We start from the raw sequence: 13234 nt of genomic DNA, 5'->3' as shown, positions 1-13234 counted from the left end.
AAAATAAAATTAAACTTAATAAAAACAACAATTACATTTCTAAGCCACCCATGCACCATAAAAGTGTTAATTTTGTGCCTGTTGCATCCTATAACACAGACTACAGATATCTAAAACTGAACCAAACAGTTTAAAAGAGCAAATTTTGAAAATATAATAGATAAAAAGAGTTGAAATCCAAGGCTCTGGATCACAATGTGCATGGTCCATAATTGGAAGCCTATGCGAAGGCCATGTCTACGCTGGCAGTTACAACGCCACTCACAGAGCAGCAGGGAAAATGCTATTGGGTGTCCACACTGTCAGCCACCAACCCAGCAGCACGACCACAATTGTGGCGCTGGCAGAACCTTAGGGAGCAGTGCATTCTGGGCAGCTATCCCACAGAGCACCTCTTCCTCTTCTGTTGCAGAGGTTAGTGGAAAGGCGGAGGGGAGGCATGGAGCATTCTGGGTCCTGTCCCAATGGCCCCTAGTGCATCGCTTCACAAATCCCTGCGCATCTGTCTGCATTTTGCGCCATCTTTCAATGGCTTCAGTGCTGTGCACCCTGCCCTCCTTGGTCTGTGGGAATGGATCCATAGATGTTGATGAAAAACACCGAAAGTTCTCATAACACATCACGAAAGGCACGTGAGTTATTCCTGGAGCTGCAAAGTGATGAAGAAGAGTCCATGCATCAGACGTATGGCATGAGATTTCCTGTGGTGTTCACGGAGGTGCTGACAACAGTGGCACGCTGCTTTTGGGCTTGGGAAACAAGCACTGAGTGGTGGGATCACATCATCATGCAAGCCTGGAATGAGCAATGGCTGCAGAACTTTTGGATGGGACTGTGCTCTGAGCTCATCCCCACCCTGTGGTGCAAGGATACACTAATGAGAGAGCTGCCATGCCAGTGGAGACGCACGTGGTGATCACACTATGGGAACTGGCTACTTCAGTCAACTTTTTTCTTGGTCACCAATCAGTTTGGAGTGGGAAAGTCGACCGCTGGACTTGTGCTGATGGAAGTATGCAGGGCCATCAACCACATCCTGCCCCAAAAGACTGTGATTCTGAGCAATGTGCCTGAAATTGTGGATGGCTTTGCTCGGATGGGCTTCCCAAACTGCAGTGGGATGATAGATGGCACTCACATTCCAACTCTGGCACCAGGCCACCTACCCTCTGAGTACATTTACCATAAGGGGTATTCCTCCATGATTCTGCAAGTGTTTGTGGATCATTGTGGGCACTTCATGGACATTAATGCCAGCTGGTCTGGAAGGAGCATGATGCTCACATTGGCCTGTTTAGGATGCAGCAAGGATCTTTGTAGACCAGAAGATCGCTGTGGGGGAAGTGAAAATGCCCACTGAGACCCTGACTACCCCTTAATGCCATGCCCAATGAAACCATACATGTGAGTTCTGACAGCAGCAAGGAGCAGTTCAATAACAGGCAGAGCAGATGCAGAACAAATGTGGAGTGTACTTTTGGCTGTTTGAAAGTCTGTTGGCATTGTTTATACAGGAAGCTGAACCTAGTCGATGACAAACATCCCTACGATTATCGTTGCAATAGGAAGGATGAAAGTTTGAACAGCCTGAGACCAGAGCTATTAAGAGGAACACAGAACAGTGCCTTAAGGATCAGGGATGCCTTGAACTTGTTGCCATGCATGGGAGTGCAATGGCTGCATTGCTAGGCGGTTACTCTGATTGGTCTGTGGACTGCACTTAGAGCTGCAGTGACCATTGCTTTGCTGGGGTATGCTTGCTTGCTTTCATGTAACGGAGTAAAGATTGCTTTGAAACACATTTATTTAATTTATTAAACACAGTAAACATAGGACACACGTGAAGCATGAAACATCTGAACTGCTTGGGAGGGAGGGGATGGAAGAGGCAAGAGGTGAGGCATGCCCCAAGAGTTTCACAGGTTTGTATTTATCTAAGTTTCATATGCAGCCCTGCCACCTGATGTGCTGTGCAGAGGGAGGCTGCATTTCAGAGCTACACTGCATGCAGATGCATGTTGAGTGCATCAGGAGCCTGTGGGAGTCTGCATGGTAGGGGATGGGTGGGCAGATGTGGAATGCAGTGGCTGGCAGACAGGGTGGTGCCCAAATTGCATTGGGTAGGAGTATACGAAAAACCGTTTTGGGACACTGGTTGTAGGGGGAGCCTGTCGTGCAACTGTTCCATCTGCAATGCTAACAGCACCTCCAGTGTGACCACTTGCCACTTCATAATACTTAGGAGCTGCTCCATGCTCTCCTTAAGCAAAGGAGGGTCTTACTTGACTGCGGGTTCCACGTGGCTTGTCTGCGCAACAACGGGTGGTCCTTCTCTCCCGCCGCTGACGCCCAGTGTTGAGGGAATGTCAGCCTTCAGGGCTCAAAGACCACATTTGCTTTGCCAGCAAATTTGAGGAAACAGGTGGCACAGCCACTGCCTGACACTTCCAATGAGATCTGTGAGGCAGCTTACCATGAAGTAAGAGATTGCATCAACGGTCTGTTCTCTATCTGACTGCCCCTGTGCTGGTAGCACCAACACACAAAACCAAAAAACCTCCTTTCTGTAACTCTTCTGTTCCTGGCAACCCGCTTGAGTGCTTCCTGAGACCCAAGCCATTTACCAGACATCACCCACAGCCTCCAAGGCTGCAAGTGGCTCGCATCCTCGAGGGTACAAAACAGCTCCTGACTGCAAGCCTCTCTCAATGCAGATTCCTTCTCTGGCCTTAGGTCCCCTTTCCTCTCAGCACAGTCAGCCACAGCTTCCTCCTCCCATCTTGGTCCACTTTTGGATGGCCCCTGAGCTCTCGAAGTATCCACGAGGGTCTTCAGAGTGGAGGTGGGGGGGTCACCTCCAAGTTGATCATCCAGCTCTTTGTAGAACCTACTGGTTGTGGGTGCAGCACCAGAGTGGCAGTTTGCTTCCCGCACCTTGTGGCAGGCGTTTCACAGCTCCTTTGCTTTCACCCTGCACTGCATCCCAGTCATGGCCCCTTTCAGTCATGCATCTTGAGATGTGCCCGTGGCTATCATAATTCTCACAGCTGAAGCGAAGCTGGGACTGGACAGCCTCCTCTCCCCAAATGCTGATGAGGTCCAGCACCTCAGCATGGCTCCAAGCAGGGTACCTCCTAATGCGTGGAGCAGGCATGGCCAGCTGGAAAGATGCGCTAAGAACACAAGACGCGTCACCAAACAGGAAGAGGACTTTCAAAATTTTTTTTAAAAAAAGCAAAGGGCAGGTCTGAGGGCTCTCTGGTCCTGAAAGCAGGGCAGTAGAGTTCAAACAAATGACCAAAGAGGCAAGAACAGGCATTGTGGGAAAGGTGCCGGAAGCCAGTCACGATGCAGTACTAAACCATGATGTTCACACTGGCACCCCAGCACTGTATCAAGAGCACAGCAACCTCCACACTTCCAGAGCTAGTGCACACTAAGTGCCTTGCCAATGTGAACACCTAGAAAGTTACAGTGACTGGGGCTGATTTACTGTGCAGTATCTTACCAGTGTACAATTGGCCTAATTGATCTAAAGAGATTTGTTTTTAAATTTTGTTTCATAGTCGGTGATAGGAACAAAAAAAGTTATTAAATATCCAATATGTAAATACAACAAAAGATTATAAAACTATAACAAATTTCCCTTCAATAATACTTCACTATGTCCTGTAGAATACAAATATTAAACGTTTAAATCTTGGCAAATTAATTTTTATCATTTCTTGGACTTATGTCCCAAATGAACTTTAAACTTTGATACTGATTTTTACAATTACAACATTCAACTATGCTATAATGCAGATAAGTAAACTAGGGTGAAATTAAGAGCCATACTTTTTTTGGCGGAGGAGGAGGCTTTTGTTGGAATGCCAATTTTACAGCTTCTGCTGCTGATTCGGGCTCTTTAATAATGCTCTTCTTTGAGTCTGCCTCTGACAGCACAACAAAAAAATGGTGACATTTTTCACACTTCACAAAGCGGGTGGAAGCTGGGAAAAAAGTAAAATAAAGTGACAAGAGACTGTTTAGACAACATTCATTCAACTTTCTACTATCATGATACCCAGAACTTAAACACCTGTAATAACAAACATTCTGTCAGTCAACTCCCTTCTCTGCCTCCAAGGTATATTTAATTGGGAAAAGATCAAGAGACAAAAATGAGTAAGTACTCTACATTTACATAGCACTTTTCATCTGTTCATCTCAAAACCTTTACAATATATTTAACTGTTTGTGAAATTCATACAATGAGGCAACACAACTTGACCAAAATCAGACAGGACATTGACAGACCTGGGAAAAGAAGGCATGTGTATATTTCCAGCTTGGTGCTCTTCTCAGTAACAACTGTATTCTAAGGATGAAATTCACCCAACTGTGGCAATACCTTTCATGACATTTGAGCCCTGTGGAGGGAGCATAAAATACACAGGGAGCTCTATAATCCAGTATGCACGGGGAAGGCACATAATTTGGATCTGAACAGCCTACTAACTACTGAATCCAAATTCACAGACCGAGGCAGCAATTACTGCCATAGCCTATAAGATGAAAAAATAGTACAGTAAAACCTGTGCTATCCAGCACACTTGGGGATTAGGGCATGCCAGTTATCTAAAAATTCTGGTTATCTGAGGGTACCTGGGAAAAACCAATGGACAATAATAGTAAAACTCAAGTTTTTAATATTGGTGGTTTTGTAGTGAGGCAGTTGGTCTCACATATTTTGAGTTAAATATGATTAGTACTTCTTAAATAAAAAATTGTTAAACCAATCATGATAAACCAAGCCAAGCCTGTGCACCTGAAGATGTGATAGTATTGTGGCTGGGGGCAATGCCAGTTAGCTAAGTTTTCTCGTTAACAGAGTGCCGGATAACAAAGGTTTCACTGTACTGCCCTCTTCATGTATGCCCCCTTGCGTGGAATTAATCTAGCTTCTGTAAAAGGTGGATTTTGGGATCTGGCAATATCCCATAAAATAACAGACTATACAAAACTCCATTAACGGTCAATTTCTAATAAATGTTTAACAATTTATATCTAACTGATATTTCAGTTTAATTTAATTTAGTCTGACAATATACTTCAATCCAAATATACTAAATCAGCAGTAACAATTTCTCAATTAACATTTTTAGAATATACAAGCATTCACACTTAAAAGAGAAGGCAAAAACAGAAAAAAATGCCAAGTATAATATGACTTTCTCTGTTTAGTAAGCAACAATTTGGTCGTTAATCTATACGGTGCCACAGGACTTCTCATTGTTTATGCAGATTCAGACTAACACGGCTACTCCTCTGATTGTCAACATTTTGGTTATTTAAAAAAAATCTAGAATACTATTAGTTAATTTTTGAGATGTCATAGTACAAATCCTCAAAAATAAATAATAGATTTTCTTTAAAACATTTTGTTGCTTTTGGAAATTGATTTTTGGAACAGCAGCAACTCAGACTTCACAGGAAGACAAAAGAATTAAATTCTGAAATACTTTATTATAACTTGTGGATTGGAACTGGAGTCACTGTTTCAGAAAAGCAAAGAAAATGGCATCTGTTCTACATGATTTCAAAGAACAAAATCATAACCCCACAAGTGTTCAATTCCTGCTCCCACACTTGAATACCCTCTGTTAAATGTGCCAAATTGGGGCAGCATGACCTGCTTCAACCAATAACTACTCTTTATTAAAATGACCATGTGAAGAATTCTACAACAATCCTCTGAACTTTTAAAAAAAAGGCTCCAGAAAATAGCTTATGCAGCCAAATGCCGTATAATTTTACTGCTGACTTATGACAAGAACCAAAATATTTTTACATCACGCTCATGCCTCCCATAGAGCAGATGTCAGGAGAAATTCATCCAACAGATAAGATGCATACATTCCAAAATTCTGGGGCTGCACAAATAAAATTAGATTTTCATAAAGTAAAAATCTGGTAGCACTGTGAGAATCCTCTTTCCTTTTAACCCTGTCCCTTCAAGTGGATAGAGGAGATGGCACACTCCAGTAGTAACAGCATAAACTGCTGATAGCTTGGGGAGATCATAGCTTAGGGAGAAGTGCAAAGGTAACTCACTTGCAAGCAACCCTCCCAAGATAGTACTACTGATTGCCAATATCAAAGGACAAGTGTGTGCACTTGCACAAGCATAGAACATCCTAACCACTAGTACCATGGGAGCATTCTTCTCCTTCACATGGTGCAAGCACATAACACTTGTACCAGAGAGCAAACACAAGTATGATGACTCTCTTAAACACAGAAGAAAAAGGGAAAATAAATGGTGAGGCATTATAATATTTTGCAATTTTACAGCAGCTTTCACTGGAAGATCTCAAAGTTCTTTACAAATATTAAGACTCCGAACAACGCTCTGAAGTAACTATTTCCCCCCATGTTGCAAAGGGGAAAATACAGCATCATGGTGATTTATTCTGAGGTCAGAGCAAGTTACTGACAGAGCTAGGATTAGCACCAAGATCTTCTAAGAGTTTTGTGCTCTGAACACTAGTTCATGCTCCCTCTCACTGCTGTGACAGTGGAAAATAAGATCACTTAATGTCAACAGCAATACTTATTTTCAAAGAGGAAGGCACCAGAATCAGTAGGAACCCGTGAGAGGTTTTCTTTTTGCTAAAGAACACGGTGGTGATGCGTCACCACCTTTGTAAACATATACTTCAAATCTTTTTATTTTCTTCTCTAGAACTATAGTGCCAATGGAAACTGGCAGAGCATTTTACATCCCCAGCTTCACAGATGGTGAAACATTTAGAAGTTTCCCCAGGACAGAGGTATAAGAAGCTCTGCAGATCTTTGGAGCCAATAATATTATATTATATTAAGTACTCACACCTCTCTGAAATAATTCCAATTTCAAATTAACTTCATTAGCATGATGAGGTCTGCAAATGTTTTATGATTAGGGCCATTCCAACTTCTCTGCATTGAAAAACAGGTCACATCACAGACTGAAATCTGGTCTTGTGTGTGCTTTTATCTATACAGATTTCACAGGGGCAACTAGTGTTTCTCAAATTGGGGGTCCTGACCCAAAACAGAGTTGTCAGCGGGTGGGGGAGAAGCTCACAAGCTTATTTTAAGGAGGGGAGGGGGTGTCACGGTATTGCCACGCTTACTTCTGTGCTGACTTCAGAGTTGGGTGGCTGGCCAACAGTCGTTGCTCTCCAGGCATCCAGTTCTGAAGGCAGTGCCTCACCACTGGCAGCATAGAAGTAAGGGTGGCAAAACCATACCGTAGTAATAGAAATGTAGCCGTGTTAGTCTGGTGTAGCTGAAGCAAAATGCAGGACTATGTAGCACTTTAAAGACTAACAAGATGGTTTATTAGATGATGAGCTTTCGTGGGCCAGACCCACTTCCTCAGATCAAATAGTGGAAGAAAATAGTCACAACCATATATACCAAAGGATACAATTTTAAAAAAGGATACAAAAGTGGGTCTGGCCCATGAAAGCTCATCATCTAATAAACCATCTTGTTAGTCTTTAAAGTGCTACATAGTCCTGCATTTTGCTTCAAACCATACCATGACACCCTTCTTTACTGCTACCTTCAAAGATGGACAGCCAGAATGCGGTAGCTGCTGACTGAAGCTCCAGCTCTGAAGGCAGCAGTGCAGAAGTTTAGGTGTCAATACCATACCATGCCACCCTTATTTCTGCACTGCTGTTGGCAGCGGTTCTACCTTCAGAGCAGGGTTCCCACGCAGCAGTTGCCATTCTCTCATCTCCCGTCTCTGAAGACAGCACTGCTACCACCAGCAAACCCCTCCTACAATAACCTTGAGACCTCTCCACATCTCCTTTCTGGGTTAGGACCCCAACAATTACAACACTGAAATTTCAGATTTAAATATCTGAACTCATTAAATTTACTTATTTTAAAAATCCTATGACACTGAAATTGATCAAAATGGACTGTGAATTTGGTAGTACCCTATTCATGACACAACAACAGATAGTGAAAAGGAAGTGAAGCGTAGCAGCTGACTTAGCTCCCGTGGCATGCTGAAGGCACTATACAAAGTATATGCCAACTGGTGCAGGCCATGTCATTCCATAGCAGAGCACTATCCACACTATATGTACAAAAACTCAATGCAATTGTATTTTTTTTAAAGTTTGAATATGTGGTAGAAATAGATACTATGTTGCAATTGCTCTCAAGAGCCAGGTGTCCAGGAAAAAAGGGCAGCTAAGCCACTCATTTCCTAACAGGTTTAAAATATGACAGGAAAACCCTGCTTTGGAGCAGGCTCAGGTCAGAGAGTTCATCCTGGCAGAATGAGGCGATGACAAAAAGAACACCAGCTGAAGAGTACTTTAGTCAGCAATACTCAGGCTTAAAAGGTACAGGTGGTTTTGACGTCACATCTCAAGCATGAATCTTATGTCACTGAGGTAGGCAATGTCCATAGGATTCCCCTCTACACAGCCTGAAACCTAAGGCCAAGTACCAGGAGTGCTGAGCAAATGAGTCAGAACCACCAAGATCCCTTTAATACCTTCAAAGATCCCAGGAAAGATAATGAGTGTGTTGGAATAGCAGAGAATCACAAAACCCTTGTGCAAGGTTTATAGCAATATTTGATGAACAAACAAATTACAAACAAGCTGCACTGGAATGTCAAGCTCAGTGACTCTTTGCAACTTGATTCATGAATAAAGAAGCACTCTGACAATTCTATTTCAGCACTGTGTTAATCATTTCAAGATGAGTACAGAGTGAATCTGATGTTTAAAGTGTGGGGCACAAACTAAATAACTGTGTTTTCTTTAGTCTGTAAATATGTAATTAGAGCCCTGAAAATTTACAAGTCAAAAACAAGTTTATTTTGTCTTTTTAAACTGGTGGAATTACGGGTTTAGTTAAAAACTGAGTTACAGCTTGTTTCACAGAATACAACCAACCATTAAGTGTTCTGGGAATGGAATTTGGATGGGGATTCTGATAATGTAAGGAGGATTAGAATACAGCTTGCTTCCCCACAGCTATTCTGCATTCTATAGTGCAAATAAACCCAGAAAAGAAAATAAGAGTCATTAAACAAAAGAACAGATTTAATTAAAGGAAAAGTGAACTTGTAACAAAAAAAGTGAAAAGTAACAGCTTGAAAAAGAACTGAAGAAAGGTGTAAGAAGTCCAATGGATTCACGAAAAAAATATGATGTAAGCCTTAAAGGAATATCTGAACAATTATAGCAGCTACAACTGATTTTCCTAAAGATCATAGTTACTAGGAATCCAATGACAGCTCTCCCTCCATTATACCCCTCTAACCAGCCCTAAACAAAGAAAAATGCAGGACTATGTAGCACTTTAAAGACTAACAAGATGGTTTATTAGATGATGAGCTTTCGTGGGCCAGACCCACTTCCTCAGATCAAATAGTGGAAGAAAATAGTCACAACCATATATACCAAAGGATACAATTAAAAAAAAATGAACACACATGAAAAGGACAAATCACATTTCAGAACAGAAGGGAGATGTGGGGGGGGAGGAAGGAAGGTAAGTAAGTGTCTGTGAGTTAATGATATTAGAGGTTATACAATGTAACATCGCAACAAATAAATGGACTTTAAAAAAGACGCTTTAAAGCCCAGCTTCATCAGGAGATGAGAAATTAGGATAAATCAACTTCCCAAAAAAGGCCATCCTCTCACTGTATCTTGATATTTGAGTGATCTCAAACTTCTATCAGCCTCACTCCTTCTAAAGAAAGGTAATTGAGCTTTTAGTCTTCGTGCCCCATGACATCCTAGTGCAGTTTCAGTCTGGTTCTGGCCTTCTTTTTAAATTGAAATTATACTTGTTAGCCAAGCTTATTTCCCATGCCATAAGTTTCTGAGCATATGGGCAAGGTCACAGGTTAAATTATCTTTGTGACACTTATGGATATCTAAGTGCATCTCTGTTGCCCAAAGACCCCACAAGTTTGAGGTCTGCTCTGATGCAGCTCTTAGATTCTATTTACAACTGGATGCATGTAAACAAACTCATCATCAATCCCGGTCTTGGTGATAACATAGATAGAGTCATTTTGAAACTGTGTCAGTTCCCTGATGTTCTTGTTTACAGGTCAAGAACATCTCTAGGTCTAGGTCTCAAAAAGGGTGAGTCAAGTTAACCTTTTCCTCACTTTCAACTACACTTTTTTTTTTTTTATAGAAAACCCAATGTGGTGTACAGGTTAGCAAATGTTTATTTCAGCTGTGCAATTAAGGCTGGATTTGCAGAAATTCTTAGCATGTACTTTTTAATGGAAATCAGCAGAGACTGTAAGAGCTTGACACTTCTGAAAAAAAAAAGTCTCTTTTTTTCATGCTGATCCTTGATCTACCTTGGAACTCTCTGGCAACAGCAAGACATGTCCTTGGAACAATAAGATTGGATTACTGCAATACCTTCCTATCAAAGTTTCTCTATTTGCAGCTTGTTCAGAACAAAGCATCAGAAATCTGCTTGTTAGTTTAAGCATCTGTGATATTATACCTACCTTGCATTCTTTATAGGGACTATAAAATAAGCCTTGTTTTTAACCCCCTAACAGCACAGGCAAGGCTATTCTTGAGACTTCATCCTTAATTCTCATCAAAAGCAGCTGATTAATATTTGTGCTCTGAGAACCCAATTTTTAGAGATTGCTATTATTTCTTAGGTAAGCAAGAGATTGTGCTTCACACTAGTAGACCCTACTACAGCATGGAATTCATGCTGTTTTGGACCACTGCCTCATCTTAACTTTCCGAAGTGCTTTCAATATCACTACTTTAGAATGATAGTTCTATTCCTCACCTCAGTGCTCCACCATACAATATCTCTGGTATGCAACAACCCCTTTAATCTACTGTTTAAAGAAAATGAATTCTAAATATTTTAAAATTCATGTATTAAAAGTCTTGCTGTACAGAATACTAAGTGGCCAGGAAAACTAAGGCTACACTTCAAAAATAAGGTTGATCATCAGTGGTTGTCTGGCATTTGATGTTAAAAGATGTCCTTCCCCGCTCCCCATTCATTGGGAACTTAATTAGTCTTTTGACTATATTATGGGTCTTATTCTGCCCTACAAAGTCCAAAAAACATACTACTACTAATATATTCTAAAAAGTGGTGATTCTCTTAGCGAATCAACAATTCATCTTGCTCTTCCTATTGCTTAAGAAAAAGGGTAAAAAAGCAAAAAAATCAGAAAGCACACACATGCTCATTAGAAAATAAGTCAGAAGCCAAAGTACTACTGTCTACATGAACGCCTCTTCCATAGGGATATAAGCAACTAGTCGAGTAGTCAACTACCCAGTTAGCCTAGGCTTATCGGGTAGTCGAGTTGCTACTCAATTAGTCATTTCTCCCCTCCCCCTCTCAGGGGAGAAGGAGCCGGATCGGGGGGGGGGGGAAGAGAAGCTCGCTTAAAAGTCGGTTCCCCCTAGCACCACCTCCGCTGGGGGGGAAGAAGGGGAAGGACAGCTAGGGGAGGCAGAAGCGCAGCAGGGGTCCGGGTGAGAGCTGGGACTCAGCTGTCCTGGTTGGCTCTTACTACACTTAAGAGGCAGAGCTGCAGCGGGGTTAGCTCCTGGGGTTTGTCCCTGGCAGCTCAGTAGTTTCTCCCCTTATTGACTAATCAAGTAGTTGATGGAAATTAGCTGATTAAATGCCATTTAACATCCTTCCTCTTCCACTAAGATAAGCTTACATTGTTCACAATATTGCTCTGTATACTATCAACTGAATTCTGCTCCTGATTATACTCATGCAGTTACTCCTGATTTACATCAGTTACATTATTCTGAAATATCATCATCATAGCAGGATATTTATAAGCACAACGTAACTATTTAAATGATCAGTATTCAGAATAAAATTTAGTTATCTGAACAGATTGGTTAAAATTTAATTTAGCAATTATTTAAACAATCATCCATATAAATCAGAATACTTACACACAAAAGTTTCTACATGTGTGCACAGGTCACCACACTTGGGACACCGCAGCTGGTTTCCTCCTTTCCCTGAGTTTCCAGAACTTGACTTTTTACTGCCTCCCTCGCTGACAGATTTCTAATGAGAAACAATATTTCAATTGTTAGTTCCAGACAATGAATTTCAGATTTAGTTATACATGCCACTGTACAGAATGAAAAAGTTAAATAAAAAGGCAGCTAAAATGGTCTATTTTTCAGTATTTGAAAAAGATTCCAAACATCGGAACTAACAAATTTTGAAATTTCTTGCTTAAAACAGGCATTTTTCTATAAATAAGCCAAAAAAAGAGACACAACAAATCTACATTTTAAAAAGCAACTAGGGATTTTGGATGCTCAACCCAAAGAATGTTGGAGAGAGTTGGTTTTTCAGAACGTACCACAGGGGTGGGCAATAAAAGAGCGGCAGTCCACCAGTGACTAACCCTGGTAAGCCACTGCTGCTATATTTACCTGCACTCTTGCAGGTATCGGATGATCACAGTTCTTATTGGTCGTGGATTGCCGTCTGCGGCCTACGTGAGCAGCGGGAAGCAGCACAAACAGGGACGCCACTTCCCACAGCTCGCATTGGCTGTGAACAGTGATCTGCAGCCAACAAGAGCTGTGATTGTCCAATAACTGCAAAAGCGCAGGTGAATACAACCATGGGGGACTGCCAAGGACAAACCCCGTGGACTGGAATTTGCCCACCCCGATGTACTAGGTACTGGTCCTACTCCTGATGTACTAGGTACCTGTCCTCTCAAAAAAAATGCTCTAAGTGTCTCAAAATGAGTACTCAAAAATTAAGCTCTCCAAAATCAGAAGCCACTTTTGAAAAGTGAGGTTCTAACCTCTAAGGCAGCCTCTCACGATCTTTTGAAAGCTGACCCCGTTCGGTAAAATTAAACTAGCTGTGCCCTCCTTCAATCTCATCAGATGTAATTAAAGACCTGGCTATCTCAACTTCTAAAACTTTTGTACAGGCAGTCCCCGAGTTATGCAGATCCGACTTACGTCGGATCCGCAGTTACGAACGGGGCCCATCTCCCTGGTCTCCAGCAGACCAGGGAGAGGAAGCAAAGCGGCGGAGCACGCGGGCAGCGGACAGCCCAGACGCGTCTGGGCTGCCCGCGTGTTCCGCAGCTTTGCTCCCCGTCCCCCTGGTCTGCAGACCAGGGATACGGGGAGCAAAGCAGAGCAAAGCCGCGGAGCCCGAG

General features: G+C 42.0%; 1 protein-coding gene and 1 pseudogene across 2 annotated transcripts in view; both read right to left on the bottom strand.

Annotated features, from left to right (window-relative positions):
• CLPX (caseinolytic mitochondrial matrix peptidase chaperone subunit X) overlaps nt 1-13234 on the bottom strand; it is a 45094-nt gene that overhangs the window by 19386 nt on the left and 12474 nt on the right. For both annotated transcript variants that reach the window (XM_075896912.2, XM_075896913.2), the window contains exons 3-4: nt 11991-12108; nt 3838-3992 (exon numbers count right to left, since the gene is read on the bottom strand). In XM_075896912.2, the coding sequence (XP_075753027.1) occupies nt 3838-3992; nt 11991-12108 (273 nt within the window). The remainder of the gene's footprint in view (nt 1-3837; nt 3993-11990; nt 12109-13234) is intronic.
• On the bottom strand, nt 5-3830 carry LOC149523613 (uncharacterized; annotated as a pseudogene).

Source organism: Pelodiscus sinensis, chromosome 14 (genome assembly GCF_052426305.1).
Source record: "Pelodiscus sinensis isolate ZL-2025 chromosome 14, ASM5242630v1, whole genome shotgun sequence".
Lineage (NCBI taxonomy): Eukaryota > Metazoa > Chordata > Testudines > Trionychidae > Pelodiscus > Pelodiscus sinensis.
The sequence above is the reverse complement of the archived record's forward strand: the minus strand, read 5'-3'. Positions and strand labels throughout refer to the sequence as shown.